At 35.2% G+C, this 27,037-nt stretch overlaps 1 protein-coding gene across 1 annotated transcript in view; it reads right to left on the bottom strand.

The window, feature by feature from the left end:
* The window catches only part of ADGB (androglobin), an 89,283-nt gene that overhangs the window by 29,422 nt on the left and 32,824 nt on the right, over window positions 1–27,037 (bottom strand). The window contains exons 17-28 of the mRNA XM_010000011.1: window positions 19,539–19,549; window positions 18,865–19,033; window positions 16,900–16,963; window positions 14,855–14,957; window positions 13,753–13,894; window positions 10,158–10,272; window positions 7,725–7,892; window positions 5,571–5,709; window positions 3,655–3,789; window positions 2,690–2,783; window positions 871–1,005; window positions 528–681 (exon numbers count right to left, since the gene is read on the bottom strand). Coding sequence (XP_009998313.1) covers window positions 528–681; window positions 871–1,005; window positions 2,690–2,783; window positions 3,655–3,789; window positions 5,571–5,709; window positions 7,725–7,892; window positions 10,158–10,272; window positions 13,753–13,894; window positions 14,855–14,957; window positions 16,900–16,963; window positions 18,865–19,033; window positions 19,539–19,549 — 1,429 coding nt within the window. The remainder of the gene's footprint in view (window positions 1–527; window positions 682–870; window positions 1,006–2,689; window positions 2,784–3,654; window positions 3,790–5,570; window positions 5,710–7,724; window positions 7,893–10,157; window positions 10,273–13,752; window positions 13,895–14,854; window positions 14,958–16,899; window positions 16,964–18,864; window positions 19,034–19,538; window positions 19,550–27,037) is intronic.

Raw genomic sequence — 27,037 nt, forward strand, 5'->3', positions numbered from 1 at the left:
AGCTGCGATAATTATTAAACAATGTAGTAATTTTTTAAAAAGCAATTTGCACTAATGTTTCTGAGATAACACACAGGCTTTGAGGAGGCACGTATCTAAAGCTGTACTTGGCTTCAATGCTGTAATTATCATTAGCAGCTGAAGATGAATGCTAATTTAATTATTGTAAGCATTACTTGTTAAAAGCTATTTAAACCTCATTCTTAGTTTGGCCCTTAACTCTTGAAGGTTGCCCTGCCAAATGGACAGGATCAGCAAGCAACCACCTTGTCACTTGAGTAGCACAGCACAGGGAATTTGGACAATATTCCTTCATCTGACAACAGTAAAAAATAGAAATGTAAATTAACGCTATTCCTTCATGGTAAAAGGTTTAGCACATAAGCAGATCAGTGATAGTCTCTGTTCAAACTAGTAAATAAGTGCTTGCTTCTAAGTAGACCATTTTCTTAGCTGAAAATGTCCAAAGAATTTGGGCAGTTATTATTTTTTAAATTATACGTTTCCCAATGACTCTTTGCATTTACCTTATTTTTCGAATAAACATGAGGTGTCACTTTGAAAAAGACATTTGGCATTTCCTCCAGAGTGTCATTGTCAACAACATGAAGTTTACAGTAAGGGATAGTGGTATACACCTTTGGCACTATAAGCATTTCTTCTGGAACAAGAAATATTTCTCTAAAAAAAAAAAATATAAATTTATATTAAGATTATTTTCACAAATAAATTTTTTTGTGTAACATGAAGAGTATACATTAGAATTCAAGAGAAGTAGATTTACATAAAACTATGTTTTTAAAGTAGCAAAAACCCAGAGTGTATCAATACTTCTTCCCCATAAGTTATATAAGGCTGTAGGAAACTCACCTAAAAACCACAAACCACACATTGGGTGGCTGATCAGCATATGTTACAGCATAGTCAGCAAAACAGGTCTTACACCATTCATCTTCATAGCAAGGAAACATTTCAATCAATTTACACTTTCTTCTAAACATTTCTCTGGAAAGCAGATAACAAGATAAATATTTAAATCTAATTAGGAGGGCACGGGTCTTGTCCTTAACTTTTGCTAGCCCTGAACACTGCTTCCTGCATGAATATAAAACTATGTTATAAAATGTGTTGCTGATGTTTCTAGGGTAGCTCTTCACTCTCAAAAGTAATAAAACAGGTAGGGATCAGCTCTCTTAGAGCTAAAGGCCCATAGTGGCTAATACTTACAAACAAATATTTCTATCAGTCAGTCTACCCATGAGTAAAGCTGCTTCTAATAGATGAAAATGTTATGGCTTCTACAAAAGCTTCCTTTTTCTTTTTTTGTGTCTTTAATATCAGTTATAACTCCTGTTTCTTCATCTGAAGCTGTCATCCTAAAGCTGTGGCATCATTAGGAGATTAAAAACTGTTTTAATGCCTTTTAAAACTTTTTTGAACAAGAAAGTTATAAAAGCAAAACCAACTAAATTTTAAAATGGGATGAAAGACATTCCTGGTTGCTTTGTAAAATGGTACTGCTTCCAGCCTCCAGTAACTCAGGGATTTGACAATGGGAAAACTTTTACCCTAAAACTGAACTTGCAAAATTCCTGCATGTTACTTTAATAGCTGAGGTGCTAGCTTGTTATATTAAATGCAAGTTTGTCAGCTGTTAAAAAAAGATTAAAAACATGAGCATAATTTTAACACTCAAATGCATTCCATAGGACAATGCTTAATAATCTGTCCCACAAGTTTTAAAAGTCAGAAGGTAGACTAAAGACTGATATTTGCTAATTTAGAGATGTTACACATCTAGAAAGAACTGCAGTCTAACATTTGGAACAAGGCTGTAGTTGTACAGTCCTGATCCCAACAACATACAAAGGCTTTACAGGATTAGAATCACTAAAAAGTGAAATAAAATTATACCTCATATGAGTGTTACTCAAAGTGCTGGTTATAAGGAGTAAGGATTTATACCTGCAACTAGTAATTATTGCCAGTTCTTACTCCTCACCTCTGGCAGAACTGATCTACTGCTACATCAGTTGTGTGAACACTTGCTGAGATTTTTCAAGGATGTAATGAAGATGAATACATGAATCCCAAAGGGTGTCATGCTTGCAAATGACTTGATGAACACTGTTCAGATTAAAGTAGCTAACTTTGCAAAAGCTGTGATTAAATGCCAAGGAAAGAATCTGCCTAGAAATATATCTACTTCCCTTAAGCAGGAGCTACAAACACACCCTCTGATGGTATAAACTGTGGTACAATTTAATAGCATAGCTAATACCTTCCTAATGTCAACAAGGATTCTTTATCAGACAGCACATATCAAAATGCTTCTTTAAATCTACTGGCTGGGTATTTAACTAAGGAATCAGAAAGTTATTATTTTGAAATGGCCTATGGGATATGAAAAAATTAGATCCAGGAGAAAGGTAATGTTCTAGCTTAACCTGTAAGAAAAAACCTTTAACACACAATTCTAAAAATTAGATTTGCTCTAGTTTTACTGATGTATGAAAAACAGAATAAAGCACAGAATATCTGTCTTTGCCAAATACATCTCATCTTTTCAAACAGTATTGTAATTTTTAAACTAGTATTTCTCTTATAATATTTATTCTGTCAACCAGCAATTTACAGCAATTCTGTGGTACTGACTGCAATAAACTAGTTTAATTTATTACATAATTACCTTAACAGTAGCACAGCACAGTTTTCAAAATCTAACTCAATCATAGTCCACAATTTTTGCAAGGATTCTTTGACATTAGCATTTTCTCTAGTACCTGGAAATAATAAAATAAAATAAGAAAATACATTTAATTTTGTATTTTTCTAAATATACACCTGCCAAACACTTGAGAAAAATGCTACTTGCACAAGTAAATTCTTATGAATCACCAGTTTTTATCTAGAATTTTACAGAAGACTCACTGAGCTGAAAACTAATTTCTCCTTTGACAGAGGAAATCTTCTTCATGATCACCTTTCTAGTTTTCAGCACTCCTGCAACTGCAAAAATGATGTGAACAATATTTGTTCTGATATAGTTTTTTTCACTAGAACATGTTGTAGGCTATGAGGTGACCTCTGTCCTTGGAGAATACATTGTTTAGCTCCCAGCAGCTTTTATTTGCCAACAGTAAGAGTGAGTAGCTATGTGCCTAGGCAATCTGTGTAGGTAAAAATAATCAGGCAGCTCCAGTGGGTAGTTCATCTCACTCATGTTTGATACTTCTCAGATTACAGGATGTGTTCTCATTTCAAGGTGTCTATTTCTATCCACAGAATACAGATGAAGACTAGGAAACTAGTTTAGACCTGTTGTCTAGCTATTCAAGACTGAAGTTAGGTGAAATCCTTCTTTATTGCATAAGCAATTGGTGACAAAAATGGAGGGGAAAAAAAAAAAGAGAGGGGGGAGTAATAACACTTTATTGACATGTTAGAAAAAATTACAGGTAATGGGAGAAAGGAAGAGGATCATAATATAAGTGAAAAAAAAGAAAGAACAGATCACAGATTAAACTATAAAATTCTATTGCATATCAGTTCCTTTTTACTAGATATTAATCACTAACAAAATCCTTCTACAGAATCTTTTGACATGGTGACGTACAAAACTTTTTTTTTTAAAGGTACTTTTAAAGCACACACCTGGTTTTCTGCTGTTCAGGACTTTCCTAACATAAGTTCCTCTCCAGCAAGCTTGAATTTTACCAGCTTTTGCTTCCTCTTCAGCAGTAGGAGTTCGGTTCTGCCAGCTACCAAGGGAACTCCTCCCACAGCTCTCTGAAAGAAGGGAATGAGCAGCATCAATAAAGCAGGAAGTCCTGTAGTTGCCTGCAATGAAGCTGAAAAAAACCAAGCCAACAACAAAACAAAACAGAAAACAACCAACCACCCCAAACCCCCACAGAATTCTGAGTGCTGTATTCCAGAAACAGCGTGGTTTCTGCATAAAAATTTTCATTTGTGACAAAACCACCTCACTTAAAGTTTTGCTCTTATCATGATAAAATTAGACAAAATATACTATGTAATTCCACAAAGTCAGCATGCTAATTCCAAATACCAAAACATTGAATTCATACCACTCTTTACAGACGACTATTGCAGTGCATTTTTAAAAATCAAGTCTCCTAATGCGATTTTAAAGTATCCTCCCAAATATGAACTCATAGGATTTGTTATCATTAAATCCTAAATCTGAATACAGCTTAAAAGAACTTAACAAGACTTTAAGTGCTTCTGTCTCTAATATCACCAGTTTATTAAGTGATAATTTATATGCCAGTGTTATCCAAAATATTGTATTCAACCTTTGCAAAGGAGCCATGAAATATAGGTAAGATCTGTGATAAAGCAGGGGTTCATTTATCTGATTGTGACTTTCTGTTACCAATGAGTTTTGGAGCATAACAAAAATTAGTAGGTTCTGATGGATTATTAATGAGCTTTTTGAAGGCCACCCTTGCCTAGAATTGGCATCCTGGGAGCCATCAGCACCAGTGTTTAGGGGGAGGGTGTGGGGAACAGCACTATAAGGAGGCACTGCCAGGGGGCCAGTTTGGAACTGCACAGATAAAGAATGAGGGTAGTGAGACAGCATCAGAGAAAGGAAACAGTGCTCCAAGAGGAAGAACCAACAAAGAAAGAGGAGGAGGAAAGAGATTGATTTGCTTGAAAAATGGGACAAACAAGCTCAATAAAATATATTGCTGTCATCAACCAGGAGATGACACATTTCAGTCTAATCTCTTTTATTGAATACTGTTAACTGTGGCTGTGTACCCAGCCATCATGCCTCATGATTGCCTAATTTCCAAACCCCAGAAGGCCTCTTTAATATTTAGTGACTCTGAAAGGTTGCACAAGCCCACTTCAACAGACAACAGGTTGGAAGTCAACAATATGGATGGTACTTTCATAAAACACAAGCATTTAATCACAGAGTAATATAGGCTGGAGGAGAACACTGAAGGTCATCTGGTCTAATTCCACATGTAAACCAGAATCAAGTTAGAGCAGGTTGCATATGGTCTTGAGCAAATGTCCAGTCATTAATTTTTCAATATCTTAAGCTTAAAAAACAAGAAAGCAAGAAAACAAAACCCAAATCATTCCCAAATGAAAAAAACACTTCAACCCATCAACAGGAAATAGGTGAACTTTCAATTAAGACACTAACTGTAGTAATTTAAGGTCTCTTCAGCTGGTAATTTGAACTAGTCATGATCTGCAGTACATCTGGCAAAAAAAAGGCATCTGTAGATGGTTGTTCATGCTTGTCACTCAGTACTAACAAATAAAAATCAAGGAAGACAAAGGAAAATTTCATAAATTTTATGAATTCACAAAACTTGGACAGACTTTCTGGAACAGAAAAAAGGATTATTTCTATTTTGAAATTAGTCTCAGATGTGCTGAGAACAGTAGAAGGCTTAGGCATCTCATAAGAAGGGAACCATGTTTACTTCGGGAAGAAAACACAAGATTAGTGAAGAGCTTGTTTCCTTGAAAATAAGAATGGGCAGAAATATACAAAGTAATTATTAATACCAATGCAATACCTGAAGACCAAGTGTCATCCTCAAAAATCTCGAAGTCTTTAAAATCCAAAGTGAAGGCCCTGAAGGCAAATTTGTAGCTGTCAAAAGCCTCCCTGCCTGTTACGTACTTGATCAAATACCAAAGTGCATTATTGAAAACCTAAAATAAAAAATAGGAAAAACATTCAAAGAAGGAATAATTTATAAAAGCTGATTTATATTGCTTTGCATTATTGTTTTAAAAACTCTTCAGCTCTTACCTTCTTTCAGGTAAAAATGAAGTCTTTAACTTTCTCTAACAAATACAGCATTTGAAAAATCAGTCCCAATAGTAGGACACTGCTTCAAGCCAAGATCAAGAGAGAACTTGTTTCATGCCTGTCTTATTAAACATAGGACTGATTAACTATAGCTTAAATTTTTATCCCCTGAAAGTATCTTAGAAATTTTTGTGAAATTAGTTGATGGTCTCTTACCAGAGGACAGAACACATTACAATCACCATAATGAAAGCTGGGATTCTAATTAAATGTTTTATGACTGAGACCAACAACTGAATGAGCATGCTTACTGAATTAGGAGGTAGCAACACAAAGAAAAGTAGAAATATATTGTTGGGAAAGCATATATTTCATGTGCTACTTACATGACTAAAGTAATGGCTTTATATCCATCCTCAATATAGTGATGCTCTTTAAAGAGCAGAAATCCAGTCTCTCCTTCTTTCAAAAAATGGAAATGTTAAGAGTGTGTTTTTCAGAGCTGGTTTCATAATTTGAATCAAAGAACACAGTAACAACTTACTGGAAAACAAAATTTCTCTTTCATTGTCCTTGTTTTAAGATTTTTCTGCTTTCTGAAAACATTTTATCCAAAGTTATGTATTTTTTTTATATTAATAGAAACTTCCTTATGTTGAAAGCTTTTAAGACTGGTGAAGAAAGAATCTACTTTAGTACATGTTTATGTTCAGAATATTTTTTCACTGTTTGTATTAAAGATAGATAATTTCCTTATTTTCATTCTGGAGTCACTAATGGCTCAGTACCTCTTATTTCTCTCATTTCAGGTTTTCTATTCCTTTGCAACTGTACACTGGCCTTCTTGGAAGAGAGAGGAAGGATATGTATGTTCATGCCTGTTAATTGTTCTTAAAGTCACTAAGTTTTGCACATATTTAATATGAAAATATAAATTTAAATATTGTATTTTCCAGACCAGAGAAGGTGAACTGATTTATTTTTATGTTGGACTTGTCATGAAAATTACCTTTCATGAGTGGTACACAATTTTCTTATTTTTGTTGTTTTAAGCCTGGTGTCAAGCCCATGTATAAAAGCACTGGCTTAGGTGTTTCTACCTTTTAATATTGCTGATTATAAAAATATTAATCCCTTTCTTCTATTCAGTCTTCTAAAATACATGGTATAAACTGCATGAGCTTTCTAGTATTCCGATGAAAGTAAGTGAATCTTGAATATATAAAGTACCAACTGTAAAGAAATCAGGTTATAGCAGTATTATCAACATCTACATATACATAAAAATTGGTATGCCTTTTGCATATTTTTTTTGCAGTCTTTTTATAATATTTAAGTTATAGTATAGAGAACTATGGAAAAGTGTAACTTATTTATCATGTATCTAAAGACCCTTTCTCACACATGGAGACCAGAAAAGTTGAGTAAGAATGATGCAGTTTCAAAACAAACAAACAAAAAAACCAGAAGTCAGAAATGCTGCAAGTAAAAAAACTTCATGACTGTCTTCAGTAACATAAGTTGTAATAATGTTTTCCTGTGTCATCAATGTTAGGCACATAAAGGAACGATTCTGGCTTTTCTGCATTTCAGGTAGTCTTTTAAATCCAAAATGAAATAATAAAATAAAAAAAGATTGTGCTTTCTACCGCAAGGTGTGCTAAACGAAACTGACAAAACTAGGGACACATATCTGGAATGTGCTATTCTGTGCATATTAAATTTGTCCGTATTAAAAGACGACAATTATAACACAGTTTTAAGTTACGCCATTTGGTTTTACACTTAATAACAAATCCCACATTTGGAGCACCAAGAAGCATAGTAATTTGTTTGAAAAGGATAATGACAATGTTAAGCTGTTATCCAGCTTCTGTAGCCTTTAGATAAGTGTTTTTAAAAATTGTTTGTTCACCTTGAAGTGTTCTGCAACCACTTTAATACCATGGCGGCCAGGAGGACAATGAGTTCGATCCAACTCCTTCAGTGCTGTAGAAAGCTCAGGCTCTCTGCTGAAATTATTTATCACATTTCCAATAGCTTTCAGGATAGCTGTAGCCTGTCCTATAAACCGGCAGCTCTCCTAGAGAAAGAGAAGAACAACAACTATTTTTAGAAAGATTGCTTTAAGATTTTCTTTTGTTTTCTTTCCAGGCTGTGACAGCACACAAGCTTTTTTTCTGTGCTGAAGTACAAAACATTTCCTAAGCCAAGCAATTGTTATTAATTATATAAACTGTAAAATCAATTAGATCTCTGGTATTCAGAAGCATATAAAATTTTAACAAATTTTAGCTATTAAAATTAAAATATTACCACACTATAAGAGGCAGCACAACATATGTCTGTTCAGGATTTTATTTTTCCTGTATCATTAGTCCTAGAACATTTAATAAAAAATGAGTTCACATAGAGACTTTCTACTGCAGTGATAATAAGCCTCTGTTAGCTGAAAGGAACAGCATCTCTTCTATTATAAAAGGATGAGTACTTGTATCCTGCTGAAAACATCAGATACATGCTGCCCAAAGTATCATTAATCTTCATCAGGATTTCCCTGCAAGAATATGGATACATTCCTGCAGATGACACTCTGCAGAGAAACTGCTGTCTTGAAAAAAGTGCAAAGAAGACCCCAGGATATATTTCTGCTTTACTGTCTTCACAAGGAACAGCTTTTCATCCATGAACTGAAGACAAGGGGATAGTGCAGCCACAAGACATTTTTAGTTGTCCAACTTCTTATATTTAAAATTCTTTGATACAATAAATGTAATAAACTTGCATAAGCTGCTTTAATACCCTATTATTAGGACTGTGAACCTAGAATGCTGTTGCACTCACCTTTCAAAATATTTTGGCACAACTTTGCTCTAGATGATATCCTCCCTCCCTAGAGTGACCATGACAAATATTTGGGCCAACTGCTTGCCAAAGAAATCTCAAAAATATGGAAGTGTTATTTGTCTGGATTGTAGGCAGTGAAGAACAAAGGCTGTAGTAATTACTCCCCTGGGCCTCTTAGCTATGAAAAGTTGTTTGAATCAATTGTTCATAGTATGTGTAAAAGCTACTCTGGGACTCTGTGAGTAATATATGGTCTCATGAGACAAAACAAACTTTACTGATGTGACAGTTTATTTTACTCAGCAGGTATTTTTTAATATATTAGTTTCTGCACATGTACTTTATGACATGCTTCAGAAGGAGAGCTTATACTCTACCCCTGATGTATTTCAACAGTATTTTTAGCATTCTATTTTACATTGCTTTTCTATGTAATGCAAAATTCTACCCAGTGGTTACTTATACATTTAAGAAAATGATTGCAATATCATATTGAAACTGATATTGTAGAATCACAGAGTCGTTAAGGTTGGAAAAGACCTTCAAGATCATCAAGTCCAACCAGCAGCCCTGAACCCCCATGACCACTAAAACATCTCCTAAAGCACCACATCTACCTGTTTTTTGACAACCTCCAGGGATGGTGCCTCCACCACCTCCCTGGGCAGCCTGTTCCAATGCCTCACCACTCTTCCAGGGAAGAAATTTTTCCTCATGTCCAATCTGAACCTTCTCTGGGGCAATTTCACTCCAATTCCTCTTGTCCTATTACTGGTCACTAGGGAGAAGAGACCAACACCCACCTCACTACAATCTCCTTTCAGGTATTTGTAGAGGGCCATGAGGTCTCCCTCAGCCTCTCTTCTCTAGGCTGAACAGCCCCAGCTCCCTCAGCCTCTCCTCATAAGACCTGTTCTCCAGACCCCTAGTCATCCTAGTTGCCCTTCTCTGCATCCTCTCCAGCACCTCGATGTCCTTCTCATACTGCAGTGCCCCAAACTGAACACAGTACTTGAGGTGTAGCCTCACCAAAGCCAAGTACCTCCTCAGTCCTGATGGTCACACTATTTCTGCTACAGGCCAGGATGCCACTGGCCTTCTTGGCCACCTGGGCACACTGCTGGCTCATGTTCAGCCAGCTGTCAACCAGCACCCCCAGCTCCCTCTCAGCTGGGCAGCTCTCCAGTCACTCCTCCCCAAGCCTGTACCACTGCCAGGGGTTGTTGTAGTCAAAGTGCAGGACCCAACATTTGGCCTTATTGAAATTCATGCCATTGGCCTCAGCCAATCAAGCCAATCCAGATCCTTATGCAGAGCTTCCCTGCCCTCAATCAGATTGACACTCTTACCCAACAGAGTGTCATCTGATACATACATACATTTAATTATATTATTACATATTTGAACTCTAAATGAAGATGCCACAGTACTTAAATTTAAAAGTAATTAATAGTCAGAAACACCTCTATTACAACTCTTGACTAGTTCTGGTTATGCATACCTTTTCAAGACTTGACATCACCGTGTCCTCTTCTCCAAAGACACAAGGCACCAAGCTACACAGATGAACATGGTGCCCTATAGGTGAACGTACTGTGAAGAGCAATATGTGCCTCCTGCATTGGGGAAAAAAAAATAATCAAAAAAGCACTTTTTTAAAAAAAACAAAAAATTCAAAGTCACAGCAATTCTTAAGCTTTACCTTTTATGCATTCAGTAAAAATGCAAACCATTCTGAGATTACCTGGCTCTTCAAATCTGGCATTTCTAACTCCTTGCTTCTCAAGAATCTCCAAACCACAGGCAGGTGGAATCAGATAAGTCCCTGTTATTTTATTTCTTTTTTTTTAATTTCTTTTTTTTTAATTATTTTTTTTTTAATTTTTGTTTTCATTTAGCAACATAGCTAGTTCCACTATTTCAGATGGATAGAAACAATTGGGTTTTTTTTTAGTCAGGATCATAGCTAGCTCTGCTTAAAAAACATACTTGTTCTAGAAAGCTTAGAGAAGAAATAAAATGGTCACACATTACTTAGATCATAAATTCCATATTTGCATTAACAAAACAACAAAAGAATAATGGATAAGTGTGTCAGGCGAGATAAATGCTACAAAAAGACCATTTTATGAAGCAAATAGGCCAAACCACTCAACCATTTGTCTCTAAGGTGGCAAACAACAGAAAATCAGTATTTCCTTTTGGGATACACTCAGCTAGGCTCGTTCTTGTTTACTTAATAATATCCTATAACAGATTCCAATCATAAAATAAACCATTTCTAACATAGTTATACCACACAGACAATTCCTGCTCTTCAGTCAACAACATCCTGTAATCCCACTAAAATACTTGAGGAGCCTGCTGATACCAAATTGTGAAGCTCCATGGTTTTATATCATTGTCAGATGGCAATTAGCTGAAGAAAGTTCATCCCAGGCACAGCCTCAATGCATTAACCAGAGACCGGGCAGTGAAAGTGAGAAAAGAGAATTACCCCCCATCCACGCCACACACACACACTTTTTACATTTCATCTTAGTGTGAGTGGAATTTGAAATGCCCCCAGCCCCCAACAGACAGAGGGAATAAAATACCTTCCTGACTTAGCAAGTCATTTCTCACTTGGAATGAAATGGGAGACCAGACAATAAGCCCATTTGCCTCCCACACCTGCTGTAAATTAAAGCTTTCTGGAAGTCTACTGGCTCTGCCTAGAGGAGAGAGAATCAAAGCTGAGAAGCTTATCAGCTTGAGCTGCCTGTATCTCTGGTAGCTTTGAAATTTGCAGGTGAAAAAAGGTATGCATTTTTACCTTCCCTACAGGACAGAGATTTGCAACGTTTGGAAATTACACTGACAATGTGGTGGAAGAGCTAACCTATAAGCACAATAATAAAATTTCCATTTTTATTCTGAATCAAAACAAAATACAGGACACTATTAAGGGTCTTTTATTTAATACCAAGGTATTTTCTTTCTATGCATATTTATTTGAAACCTTGATTTTTTTAAAATCCACTTTGTCTCATCTCTAGTTTTAGAAAAGGACTCAAGTCAGCAACTTTATGCTTATGTCAAGATATGCAGATGTCATCCTCCTTGTTTCACTGGAATAATTTTCAGAAACCAAAAAATACAAAAGGCTCTTGCCTTTATCTATTCATTTTTTAAAAGATTCAAGCAATGGTCTACACTGAATATCTAGAGATACATGCAGAGAAACAAATCATATTATAAATAATATTAAGCACTATGTAAATGTGAAGTAAGATATGTGAGGCTTCATGGATAAGCTCAGAATTTCTCCAGTCATGTTTCATAAATCCTGTCCCAAGAAAAACTATGAAACTTCCCATGGTATGCATAGAATCATAGAATCTTAGGGGTTGGAAGGGATCTTGAAAGATCATCTAGTCCAACCCCCCTGCCAGAGCAGGGCCATCTAGAGTACATTACACAGGAACGCATCCAGGTGGGTTTTGAATGTCTCCAGTGAAGGAGACTCCACAACCTCCCTGGGCAGCCTGTTCCAGTGCTCTGTCACTCTTACAGTAAAAATTTTTTTTCGGATATTCACCTTGAACCTCCTATGCTCCAATTTGCACCCATTACCCCTTGTCCTATCACTGGTCATCACTGAGAAAAGCCTAACTCCATCTCCCTGACACTCACCCCTTACATATTTGTAAACATTGATGAGGTCACCCCTCAGTCTCCTTTTCTCCAAGCTAAAGAAACCCAGCTCCCTCAGCCTTTCCTCATAAGGGAGATGTTCCACTCCCTTAATCATCTTTGTAGCCATACTTTTGAAGTTCCACTAAAAATCCTAATTCTTTAATTATTGTTGGTAGTCCGGAAAACAGAATTACAGAATCACAGAATGGTTTGAGTTGGAAAGGACCTTAAAGATAATCTAGTTCCAACCCCCCTGCATAGGCAGGGACACCTCCCACAAGATCCGGTTGCTCAGAGCCCCATCCAACCTGCCCTTGCACACTTCCAGGAACAGGGATTCCACAACTTCCCTGGGCAACCTGTTCCAGTGCCTCACACTAAAGTATTTCTTCCTAATGTCTAACTTAAATCTCCCCTCTTCCAGTTTAAAACCATTCCCCCTTGTCCTCTCACTACAAGCCCTTGTAAAAAGTCCCTCCTCAGCTTTCCTGTAGCCCCTTCAGCTACTGAAAGGCCACTATGGGGTCTCCCCAGAGCCTTATCTTCTTCAGGCTGAAGTAGGAATTTGTGTTCTAGTTTATTTTTTAGAAAATCACTATGATTTTCCTTGCTAAATGTTCTTAAATAAGACTAAATAATTCAAAATCTTCACAAAGGTTTTGGCAATTATTTTTAATTCAAAGCAATTTTGAAATCTTAGCAAATCCTAGCTATCAACCAGTTTGATATTCTAAAATCTTATGTTCTAGGAAATAAATTCCTAGTTACTCTGCAAAGTAAAACATAATCTCAACCCAGCAGGAGTAGGGAAGTGATCATCTCCAGGTATTCAGCACTGGTGAGGCCACACCTAGAGTACTGTGTTCAGTTCTTGGTCCTTCAGTATAAGAATGACATTGAGGTGCTGGAGAGGATGCAGAGAAGGACAGTGAAACTGGTGAAGGGTTTAGAACACAAGTCTTATGAGGAGCAGCTGAGGGAACTCCGGTTGTTCAGTCTGGAGAAAAGGAGGCTGAGGGGAGACCTCATAGCCCTCTACAACTACCTGAAAGGAGATTGTAGTGAGGTGGGGGTTGGTCTCTTCTTCCTAGAAACAAGACAGGATGAGAGCAAATGGCCTCAAGTTGCACCAGGGTCAGTATAGATTGGACAGTAGGAAAAAAAATCCTCACCAAAAAGGTTATTAAGGATTGAAACAATCTGCCATGGGAAGTAGTTAAGTCACCATCCCTGGAGGTATTTAAAAAACATGTAGATGTGGTGCTTAGGGACATGATTTAGTGGTGGACTTGGTAGTGCTGGGTTAATGGTTGGACTTGATGATCTTAAAGGTCTTTTCCAAATAAATGATTCTATGATTCTGGGATTCTAAGCCTTTCAACTAAAGTGTTAAGACAGAAATGAAGCCTCATACATACCCAATAGGAAGATTTAACACAGTAGCTTTGGTTGCAGATGTATGCATCATTAACACAAGTTCTCCAGGAGTCACACTCTTCCAAGAAAAATGTTCAACCATCAGCACACCTTTTGAAACACTAGAACGTTCTTGTTTAGTATCTAGAATAAGAATGTAAAACTTGGGGGGAGGTATAACAGTAAAATTAAGACAAATACACTTAAGCAGAATCTGTATCTGCTTCATTTAGGTTTTGACAATTTAGAGAAAAGAAACAGTCATCTGAAATGCACAGGTGGTACAGAATATAGTTTATTTGTCCTATTTTCTAGGAGGATGTGTAAATAAGACATCTTCTAAGTTGCTTAGGGCTGTTCTAAAACGCCCTAAAAAAACACTCTGTCCACATGCAAAGGAAGCAAACAGCCATACAACACACTTATATTTATATTACAGTTTAATTATTTTAACAAGATGGTCAGTTTCATTATTTTAATCTTTCTTTGGGTTCTATCTGCTCTTATTTAGATGCACTAAAGTTATGTCTGTATTGAATGTTTAAATGACTGATTAACTTAAGCTGATTGTCATAACATACATTAGCTTTTCTGAATGCCACTCTATGACTTCCATAAAATACAAATGATTTTAATTTAAACCATCCAAGCTGTTGGATCTTGAAATATGCCAGCTATAAATCTACTTAAGAGCTTACAGTGCACGAGTTTAAAAAACACTTCAAAAATAAACCAGTCATAATGCCTATTTTACTGCATTTTTGATCAGCTAAGGCATAAAGTAGCTTGCAAGAGTGGAATTTGTAGAAAAAAAAACAACAGTAGAAAACATGAGGAAATCCATACCAGAAATACACTGATGAAAAGCTTGCAGCCAATTGTGATAAACAGCAAAGGGAGGGATCCTTTCAGGAAAATATTCATCAATAGGAAGTAACAAGTAAGTTTACTTGAGTATTCATATATTCCCTAGAATCAGTTTGATAATTTAATCCTAAACTCTCAAACTATGCTAAAATACAGCGCAGCCAAACACAACAGAAAAGACATATTTATGCATGGGGAAATACAACAGTAATTTGTACTTTTCTGTGTTGAACTTACCTCCAGTATCATTCCAGTGTATTAAGGCAGAAAAGCTAACCAGGATTTCAATGGGTTGCAGACTGTCCACCAATAAATAATAGAAGATTTGGTCACCAGTAGACTGCATAGAAACACAGACATGTGTTCATCTCTCATTTTCATTGAATGCTGTCCACCCTGGCTTATACAGAATATCAATAAGATTTTATATATTGTGACCCTAGATATGATATGGAAAGTAAGTAATGAACAGTCACTACTTCTTCCAAATTGCAGACATGTCACTTAAGCCCAGAGCCTACAGGAAAGCTGTGGAGGGGCTTTTTATAAGGGCTTGTAGTGAGAGGACAAGAGGTAATGAAATAAAATGGAAGAGGGGAGATTTAGGGTAGACATTAGGAGGAAATTCTTTAGTGGTAAGACACTGGAACAGATTGCCCAGGGAAGCTGTGGAAGCCCCATCCCTGAATGTGCTCAAGGGCAGGTTGGATGGGGCCCTGACCAACCTGATCTAGTGAGAAGTGTCCCTTCTCATGCAGGGGAATTGGAACTAGATGATCTTTAAGGTCCCTTCCAACTCAAACCACTCTAGGATGATTCAATGATGATGATGATATTGCACATATAAACCATAATGTTCAATTAAGAAATAAAAGGAAATGGAAAAGTTTATTTAAAGACAATGTATCTTCTTTTATATTATACTCTTCATATGGGCCTCAATTTAGTAGTTCTGCTTGCCAAACAATATTCAATGGAAAACCAAACATTTTGTTTTGAGTTGCAGCTTTCTGATTCTAATTAATTACAGTAAGTTTCAAATAAATAAGAACTCTTTTAATTTGTAATGCATGACTGATTCTGCCTCATTATTGCGTGGCAATATTAGAAACTACGGAATAATTCTGCTAAATTCCTAGAAATTCTTCAAAATCTTAAGGTGAGAGAGCTGCTTTGCTTCAGAACTGTTTTAATATGTCTTCCTACATTCTCCAGACTCATATTTATACATTTTTTGCATCCTGCAATATCAGTGCCATTCACTTTATAGTATAACAAAAAAGGATTATTTCATAAGTCTGATGCTGAATTTACCTAATAGTGTAAATACCTCATCTGATCAATGTAAAAAAAAAAATAATAATAATTAAAAAATAGAATGGTTTTACAGCAAAAGGTTAGTTTTTCAGCACAACAGCACATAGACTTACATAGTCTTGATGTTGATCATGGCTAGCAAAAGTATATTGTGCAGTGATTGGGGATTTTTTTTGTGATGTGATTACAAATACATGGAGGTATGATATTATAAGAATACTACAATTATGAAGCATAATTCCTATAGTTAACCTTCTCAGTACAGGATTTTACATAAACCTGGAGTTTATATTTCAGTCATCTACAACTACACTTTAGTTACAGTATAAAACCAGAGCTGGAACAGGATATTCAAGCATGTTGAATAACCTCCTGTTAACACAAACTAATGGTAGGTTTAAAGAAATACTGTAATTTAAGTATAACTAAAGGGTATTTCCAATTCCTGCAACAGAATACTGCAAGATACTTAAGGAATTAGGATGTGGAAAGAAAATGAAGGGCTATGCTACACAGACCCCTGATTTGGGTTCTAGGTGATAGGTCAAGATGAAGAAGAACTGAAGGGCAGATTCTGCAGGTGAATCATCATTAAATTGAATTTATTCTCTAAATTTTTATAAGGTAGATTTAAGTCATAATAAAGAGAAGGTGGAGGTCTGATTCACGGTAATATATACTCAACTACCAATTCTCATTATTTACCTACTCAATTTTTATATTATTTTGAAGAGCATTACACAACGTTTTTTCTTGTCTTAGATACAGTGAAATACTTCTGGATGCTTGCTAGCCAACATTATCTTTGTAATTTGACTATAGTAATTTTAAGGTATTATTATTATTATTTGAGTAACAGCAGTTCTATGTGAGATACCAATGTATTTTAGATTATATATATTATCTAATTATGTAAGATTTTGACAAAGGTTTTTTAAAAGCACAAAAAAATTCCATACATATACCTTAAAATATGTCTTCTGGTAGTTGTAAGTGTATGTATGTGGCTTGTGGAAAACATACAAGTTCCTAGGGAGAAAAGGAAATAAAAATACATGTAGGAAAATAATTTTCATATAAATTATTTATTTCAAATAAATGTCTATTTCAAAGCATAAAATACCAGTTTTACTTTCATAAATCCCAGATATTTCTCAAAGATGGTTCAACATTTTCAGTTTCATAAAAGGTGAATACAATTCATCTTCAGAAAAAGCTGCTGACATTTATTTCTACTTTTGCTGCACTACTACATTTTTCCACTGGAGGTCAGGCTCCTAATTTGTCCAACTTGAACTATAAATGATAAAAAGCTACTATTACCCTAAACCTTCCATGCTTACCTGAAAATTACTGTAATAAAACTATTGGTAAAGTATCATTGTTAGGAAGAACTATTTTGTATATTCTATTAATGTGTCTTTTCAATTCTCTGGTGTTTGCACATCTTCAGACAGCTGCTCAGTTCCTAACAATTGTTTCTGACCTTGATTTAACTAAGGGCAACATAAATGACTTTTGCTTGAATTGAGGATCGAATCAGATGCAAAATTTTTTTACATAAAAGAAAACTTTTGGTTACTCGTAAAATCTACAGGTATCCTGATCCATTGCTGACATATCAATTCCTATGATGGCTAAAACATTCCTTGCTTCTCAAAGTTGGTATGAACTCTGAACATTCATCTTAGCTTTGCTGTATCTGAGATGTAGGCATGTCAGACAAGGGAACACTTTCAACAGAACTGACTGGTAACATGAAAATCTTAGGCACCTAATTTCTTCTGAGCAATGAATTCTTCAAAGGTCAATCCTTTGTTAACAGCTACTTTATCAGTTCACTGTGAAAACAAGTAAATTCTCTCACATTTAGAGACAGGAATAAGAAACTGACAAATGCTGCATACATTTATTAATGTCACACTAGTCTGCCAAAGGTCAGCAGTACTTTAACATTTGTTAACTTCTTTAAACAAGTGAAGAAGGTGATATTTTAGATTCTCTCTCTATGACACACTGAGCAGGACTTTGAAAAAAAAAGAAATTACTTTGGTCATGATTCTTTTTTTTTTTTTTTTTTTTTTTTTTCTGAAGGCCATATTTTCCTGGACCAGGGGTTTCCTAAAATTAGTCAGCCAAACCCTAACAAGGTCTACAGTCATCTATGATCTTTTATTACTAAAGTTCCAGTAGTGTTGCTGGTATATAAGTTATACATTCTCACTCAGAGAGGGAGCAGAGTTTACACTTATTTATGAAGATAAATTTTCACAAAGAAATATTGGTTAAAAATTCAAATAAAATAACTTGGGTGAATTTTCTCTTGTAAAATTACTCCCCTCCACCATGCCAGATTCTCTAAAAGATCTGTATTGTATTAGGTTTCAGAAAAACAGAAGCTAAAGATACTAGTCTAGCTTTTTTGTGTTTGCAGAGGTACAAATGCCTTGGAATTATTTTGAAAAGGAAGGGAAATAAAGCATCCAGTTGACCAAGCTGAGCTACGCTGATGGCAACAGAAGATTTAAACAACTTATTTTATGCCTTAGAGTTGTGTTGATCAGATGCAGGCTGCCCAGAGGCTGATGGGTTGAGCATGTTAGCATCCTCGTGGCTGCACACTCCATGACCTACCCTTTTCCACCCACATTTCAGTCTGACATAAGCTTTATGAAGCTGGTGGTTGTGTTCTCTGCTGTACTCTGGAGGACATACCCAACACAGTGTGGGGCTGCACCTACAGACTCACTGTCAACAGCTACAGCAGCAAGTCTGGTCTGAAGAGTAACTTTGGGACCACCCTGAAAAGCGAGATACATATGCAAAGAAGATCTGTTGAGAACATACACTTTAATATAGTCAAGTTTTACCTTTTTAACATTGTTACACTGTATATTTTATGGATTAAAGCCAAACCCTCTGTTCCTTACTGGAAACAAACACAGAAGTCTTCAAAGCTAATCCAGGTTTCCTTGGAAACAGAAGTTTTTTCTGACTTGATCTCTTCCTTTGATTTATCCCCTGTCTGGCTGTTGATACCAGCATCATCTGTTTCTGAAACTCGTTTGGCATTAAAATTGATACTCTCTTGGAATTCTTCTGCAGAGACAAGAAGACACATAGAGGCAATACAATGACAATATGCGTATTAAAGGAGTATCATTCTTATATTGAATTTTTTTCCTAAACTTATTGGAACATTTTCCATAAATCTTAGAGTTTAAATATAAAAACTAAAACACTAACCTAAAAAGCTCAAAAGGTGACTGAAAAAAATCTCTGTAGAGATTAATTGCTAACATCTGTAACTGCTTCAGTATGTTGCCTGAATAGACTATCACATATTGAACCATGCACTAGAACTTTTAATATGAGCATGTCAGGTGAACATATATATGAGTTCTGCAAACCTAAGATCATCTATATAAAACAAAAATGCAATGCCTTATCTAAATCTCCTTTTCAGTGAAAGCTGATGGGGCAGTGTGATATTTTTTTATAACTGCCATGATACTGTCTGAAACCAGAACCATAACCCACAGAAGATTAAACCAACAGAATTGTGAAGGACATCAAGACTTGCCTCTGGCACTTACCTAGTAACCCCCTGTGATGCTACTCACATACATCAGTCTAACTACTTGTAAACAGAAATAGATTTTAACTACATTACATGAATTTTTTTGTAGGAAAATCAGAACAATGGTGAGATTAATACCAAAATATCAACACAGAAGTGTCCTGTAGCCACATCTAGCAACAATTTAATAACTTTTAAAGTTGTGTTATAATGTCACCTTCCCTGCCTTTACTATGTGTGATTTATATCAATAGTTATTGAAGATGATTAATTGGGCCCAAAAAGAAGTTTTAAGAAGAGCTCAGAACGGCTGAAAACAGTAGAACAGCTCAAACATGATGAGATATTAACTCAGAATGTTTGCTGTGGAAAAAGATGAGGTAATACCCAAACAGCTAAGGTATAACAAATGAGAAAGCTGATTAGAAAATATATTATTTATATTTAAATGTCTGTAGTAATAGTTCATGATCAGCAAGACACGTAATGATGTGCTGGATGACTAACGAGTTTACAAAATGTAGGTTTGTAAGTTTGCAACTATTTTTCAAGAATTGAATACTCAAAAGAAACACAGCAAAGACCATTTTCTCTTCCTTACACTATGGAAAAACTACCTAGAAGTTTCAAAATCTAGGCTTTTTCTTAGATTTATGCTAACATTGAGTTTTAGGCCTCCAGTGAAATAACCAAAGTCATTGGCTTACAAATGTGCATATCACAAAGAGGATAATTAAGGGGTTCCCAAAGCAGAACTAAGCCCTGTGTTATCTTCCTGTTGCTCATTGTTGCTCTTTGTTCATTTTGAACCTGAGTTCTACAGTACTATCAATAAACCTTCAGGGTCAACAGGGTCAGGAGATCTTTGCAGCCTTCACATGTAGGATATGCTTCATCTATTTAAAAGTCAATACATAAACCTTTTTCTGTTGATTATGTATGCAGACTGGGGTCAGAGGGAAGACAGCAACTCCAGCGCAACTAAAGGAAGGCTAAAACAGTGTCAGCAAAATGGCTGAAGTTTCTCCACTTCTCTTTGAAGAAATGGTAGGAAACTTGTGAGATGTAATAAAAAAGCATATCTTATCCTTTCTGATCGATGCAGTCCAAAGACTGCTGTTCAGAGCTTCCAAATATGAAAAAAGTAAATCAAACTGTTAAGTATCATTTACCTTGTATGCAAGAAGAGTCATTTTCAGCTATAAGAAATTGCAAACACTGGGTGAGATAATGAACATATAATTTAGGGAATAAAATAATTTTTAAAAAATGAAGCGAATCATAAGAGATGTTCAGTATAAGATGGTATTTTAGAACTGACATATGGAAGATAATTGCAGCAAATAATTCTCCATAATTATCATATAAATAATCCTTCAAATAAATTCAAATACTAATGAAATAGACAGGGATTTATTATGAGGTTATTATAAAGTTAAACATTGCAGAGAGCTTCAGAAAAGGGAACAGCATATTTGAGTTTTAAAATTTTATGCTACTTAGAACTCAAGCAACAAAGATTAATGTTACAACCAAGCCCAAAAGAAAAAAAGTAACTTGATGAATAAGGGAAAACACTGAAATACAGAAGTAATAAAGAAACATACATTCTACAGAAAAATAGAAGACAAATAAAACCAAATCAATAACTAAGAGCACAGCAGCATACAAACTAGAATAATTAATCCAAAAAGGGAAGATGAAAGAGTAAAAAATGAACATGGATTAGCAGAATTTATCACAAAAATCCCTATTTTTATGGTAAGAAAATACTATATCGCATGAGACCCCAGAAATTATTAGAAAGAGTAACATTCTTAAACAAGTGAGAAGACACATTTTGAAACAGTTCAGCAAGAAATGCAGTCATTGCTTTTGGTAAGTGCTCATAATTTTTCATGCACTGGCTCTTTACTGATGCTTAAATGGAAATCAAGCCCCTCATAAAACTGACTGCAGTTTTGGGTGCCAACATTCATTCAATATCTGGATGCTTTTTATCTGGCTTTTTGTAGTCATGAGCTTTTCTTACTGGGATGATAGTAAAGTAAATTTACAAAATAAAAAAATAAGAATAAAAAAAAAAAGACATTCATGCACTACAGTACCTGAAATCATCATCAGTTCTTAAAAGTGTAACTGCAAAATGGTACTGAACAAATGTTTTTCAAATTAGTTTAAGACTAATTTTAAGTGTAGGTTTTGAAGAAGCATGACTTACATTTGCTTCAATATACTTTAAAATCATAAATGTATTCACACGTCATTATACTTTTGGTATTACACAGGTTTGAGGATAGGGTTTTTTCCCCCCGTCTTTATAACCTTAACTTGTATTACCCTATTTTGGGATTACCAGAGACAATTGATAGGATGTACATTTTTCCAGACTGAAGATAATGTTAAAAATTGAAATTTTCTAAACATCTTGGGTAAAATTTCTGGTTTAACTACTGTAGAATTTAGGAGGTTGTATACATGCTTCAACTGAGAGGATATTTATTGTATTTTTCAATTGTTGCAAGAGAGGATTGTAGATATTTCACAAAGAACCAATTAAAAACTGAAAAAAAGTTTTAAAAAATGGCATTCTATGCCTTTCCCTAATATAATCAACCTTCAGAAATGCCTAAAAAGCAAAGGTACATTGCATAGGCTTCTACATGGATTGAAGAGTTGAAAACCAAAACCAAGATGAGAAAATATATGAGTCATGGTGTAAATAAAGCATGACACTCATTCACAAGTTTCACATGTCCTTCTGCTCTGAGATTCACTTTCAGAACTCTGGAAAAAGGAAAGGTGTTTTTTGGCAGTCAGTTTTAGGAGAGGCTGATGTTGCACCAAGCAAATCTGATTACTTTTTAAAAGGCAGTTTTTATTACTCCTGATCAAATCCTTAAAACATTCACTTAAACAAAGAAGTATTAATTTTGAAAAATTACTCAGACTGAATATACTTGAAATACTAATTTCAATCACATGAAAAGAGTAAAGGTTATTAAAATGGAAGTTGTCTTTTTTTGTTGCCTTCTCTTTCAGAAAAAAATTATTAAAATTGTATAATTCACAGTGATTAGAAAAAGAGCTATGTGTACCAAATCCAGTATATTTTTCTGAAAAATAACTTATGAAAAGTGTTATTTTTTTTCAAAATATTTTTTGTAAGTTAGGGATTTTTTAATACCAATTTTAAGACTCTACTGTATGCAATTACACATGCTATTACCCATTCTCCAAAATCTTTTCCTGTAAAGCCAACACACATAAATAATACTGTTGATATTTGTACATCAGGATTAACATTAAGGTAAAACAATAGAATGGCAGAAGTCCAAATACAAACTTGAAACACACTTACCTTTACTGGCAGTTTCTTCACTTTGCTGCCGAAAGGAGATGGTCTCCTACATAGTGAAAAAAAACAAAACCTAACAATGGTGATTATACTATTGCATTATTTTGTTAAAGCAAATACTTGTTTTTGGAGAAGTTCTTCTTGAGATGGAGGAACAAACTAGAAGTTATTATAATAGTATATATATTTAAAACAACAACAACAACAAAAACCAATAAAATTCTCTGTAACACCTACATATACATCACTAATATACAGACTGATGTTTTTCTATAGAAGTATGTGTGATCTGGAGTCTGGGATAAAAGCTATTCCACATGCCTGCTTCTTTGTTATTAAAAAATGTTATTCGATATTACTGTTCTTTGACAATAAAATAAGTTCTATTTTATGAACTAATTAGTTTTATTCTAGAACCAGTTCTGTTCTTTTCTGTTTTAAGTTTCCATTCTTGGAAAGTATATGGAGGGCTCCTTTTTCAAAAGGCATTTCTTGCTCTGCAAGTGTACAAACTTGTCATTGGCAACAGCATGTCTGATGGCTACCGCATTTTTTGTTTTCTATCAGCTGCATAAATAAAAAGTAGCCTGCTCTTTTTGAATGTTTTGGCAAACAACTCTATCCTGGTTAATCCCATTTCCAAGCTAGAGCTGCTGAACTAATATGAATGCTATAGTCACTTAGTTTTAAGTCAAAATCAAGTTATCCAGCCTTTCAGAAAGTCCACTTATTAAAATTGCGAAGAGAGAGTCCTTTTCTTTGACAGATTAAGATCTTCCATACTATTAAAAATGCATGCCTTGTCATCCTTCCTTCTCACTGCCATCTTACTTGCAATATATATATCTCTGTCGTAGAATACGAAACACCAAATCACTTAATCCTTATAATTTAATTGCAGCATTTTTTATTGAGAGAATCTGAAAGTCACATTTTTTACACAGTACAAATCCTAAATTCTGTTGTGGGCTTTTTAAAGAATGTTCATGAGCCAAAGCCGGGGACAGATCTAATATAAATAACAACTAAGAGAAAAATATGTTGTTGAAATTGTTGTTTGTTGAATAATTTGGTAACTTAAATATATTATGTCTTAGGTGTCTCTTTTTAGATTAATTTCTAGTGGAAATGAACTGAAAAGGACACAATAGGAATTTGCAATAGCCCACGTACTTCAGCTCCTGCTTTCAGACTTCTGTACATACAACTGCGCAAAACAGAAATCATGTTATTTTCACTTATCATGTGACTTTGAAAAATTCACAACTCAACATTTGGATCTGAAAAATCTGTAGCAATACCTGGACTATCTCCCCCCTTTAAACGCCGCATAGAGCTGCCATATCTCTGCATGGGAGTATACAACTTGCAAGATTCCAATATTGCCAAATTTCTTATAGGAGTCACAGGATTTACCAAACAGGTGCATGTCAATGGCAACTGTACAATTTAGCAAGTTTCTTCTCAGAAATCTTGGCCATGTCAAAAATATACAAAGTATCAGATCTAGTGTAGAAGCCTTGGAGACAGTAAAAGTTTGCACCACAAATCTAGCTAGCACTTCCTGCCAAACATTGTTCATGGACAGTACACATGATCCATGCTTCTAGTATGGACATGTGGCATCTTACCATAGAGCTACTATGTTGGTATCAACAGTTGGCAGCAGGAACCCTGGAGAGATACAGAAAATCCTCAAAAATTGCTCAGATAGAATTTCCGGTAAAGGAGAAGAACATACCCTGTTGCACCAGGTCTGGCTGAGATGGAGTTAGTTTTCCCCACAGCAGCCCTGTGGTGCTGTGCTCTGTACTGGTAGCCAGAAAGGTGTTGATTTGGCTACTGCTGAGCAGTGCTTGCCCAGCATTAGGGCTGTCTCTCCAACAGTTCCTCCTCACCAGTAGGCTGGGGTTGGGCAAGATCTTGGGAGTGGACATAGCCAGAAGAGCTGACCCAAACTGACTGAAGGGATATTCCATACCATATGACATCTGCTCATCAAAAAAAGCTAAGAGAAAGGAGGAGGAGGTGGGGCATTCATTATTACATTTGTATTATGGACCAACTGCCGTGCATACTGAGGCCCGACTTCCCAGGAAGCAGCTGGACATTGCCTGCTGATGGGAAGTAAAGAATTAATCTTTTATATTCCTTGACTTCAGCTTTATTAAGTCATCATTTTTTTTCTGTAAAAAAAACAACAGTCTTGTTCCAAAAGTAAGCTATCTGAATATAATTGTAGATGAAAGAATAGAGCTTAAAATACACAGAATTGTAGAATCATAGAATAATCAAGGCTGGAAAAGACTTTCAAGTTCATCAAGTTCAACCACCCACCTACAACCCCTAACCACTAAACCACCTCCCAAAACATCACATCTCTCTGTTTTTTGAACACCTTCAGGGAAGGTGCCTCTACCACATCCCTGGGCAGCCTGTTCCAATGTCTCCATCATTCTTAAGACTAAACATCCGTTTTAAATCTACCTCCAAAATGACAAAGACAAAAATATTTCTGAAGATTCAACCTTGTATGAAATTCCTAGGTTTGATGTTTATGGGACAGTTACAGCATCAAAAGGTTTTGCACCTACAGAAATACTTGGATGCAGTCCTTTTATGCCTGCTCCTGAGTCACTGTTTTCACTAATTGCAATATCAGTTCTAGTTTAGCTGTGATGTGGGAGAAGGCAACAGAGGTGGTTTTGAAAAATGGCAGTGGTACAAAAGAACAAGCAGCTGCAAAATTGTGCACGGATTGAGGTATAGGAGTTGGCTTTTATTCAATCTCTAGTGCTGTAGCTGTCCCAATCCATTTAAGCAGGCAGATATGTGCAGGCCCATCAAAAAGATTCTCAGTAACACAAGTGCCTAATTGAGAGCACAAGTGCCTCTTCTAATTCATGTGCCTCAGAAGTCATATATACTTTTTTCCTCAGAAAATAATCAGGAAATTTTCTTTTGGTGTAGATTGAAATAATTTCCAGAACTATAACATCTGTAAAGAAAACAGAATTGTTAATTTTCTACCAGTGTTTCCAGTTGACTCAGTATCAGACTACTGGGCTTTGAGTTTTTCCTTAACACAAAGGTGGATAAGGAATAAAAATGAAATGAAAAATCAAATTCTGAAAGCCTTCCAGTTCAGGAATTACTTCAGTTTATTCCACAGATAATTTTTTTTCCAAAAGGAACAAGCCAGAACTTTATTTTCACATGCATTTCAATGCATCTTAAACATACAAATTTCTTACCTTCCTATTGAAAAATAATAAAAATAAGCCACTTCATTAAAGAACTGGGCCTTGTTTTTTGGACTTGCTACTCAAAAAGATCCACAAAATGTCTTCTTAATAACAGTGCAATTCAGGATCAATTTAAGTGTGAAAAACAGATATCTTAAAATATTTTTTTTCCTAATGCAAATTCCCAAAGCTTTCAGAACTGTAGAATCAGAGAGAATGGGAAATTCAGAGGGAAAGAAAACTTTGAAAAAATCAATAATAAAGCATTTCTGTTCTTTGCCATAAGGACTCTGGGGACATGAGGGATAATACCATGTCTTTCAACCCAATATTCTTCAAAGAAGATATATCCAGCTACTAAAATTTTCTCTTTCATTTATCACTAGACTGTTTCTGTGACAACAGACTTTAGAAATGGTGAATCAGATATTCAGTGATGTAACTTATACAGTTAACATTGGAGAGAATATGCCAATTTAAACTTAATGAGGACCTGGCACAGCAGCTGACTGAATTTCAGTCAGCATAAATCATAAAACTGCTGCACCCCAAAGATTTACCAAATCTATAATAAAGGTTTTATAGTGGAGGTCTCCTGAATAGCAATCACACAGTTTAAAACAAAGTTATTCACACTCAGTATACTACAGTAGAAAATTCTACAAATCAGCAATAACTTAGTGAGCTGGGGATACCAAAATTTCTCCTTTGGTGTCTGATTTTTTAATAATTAATTGATTTTTTAAAAAAGAAAAGTATAAATGTATATTGTTATTTCAAGCTTTAAATCTACAGAAAGAAAGCTCTCCCAGAATGAATATTCCAGAGATATCCACATAATTTTATTGATTAAAAGACTTAATATGTGAAATAAATAAGATTTTTCTGCAATTTAAAAAAATTATATACTTTTGAAATCT

Source organism: Chaetura pelagica, unplaced genomic scaffold (genome assembly GCF_000747805.2).
Source record: "Chaetura pelagica isolate M959 unplaced genomic scaffold, ChaPel_1.0 scaffold135, whole genome shotgun sequence".
Lineage (NCBI taxonomy): Eukaryota > Metazoa > Chordata > Aves > Apodiformes > Apodidae > Chaetura > Chaetura pelagica.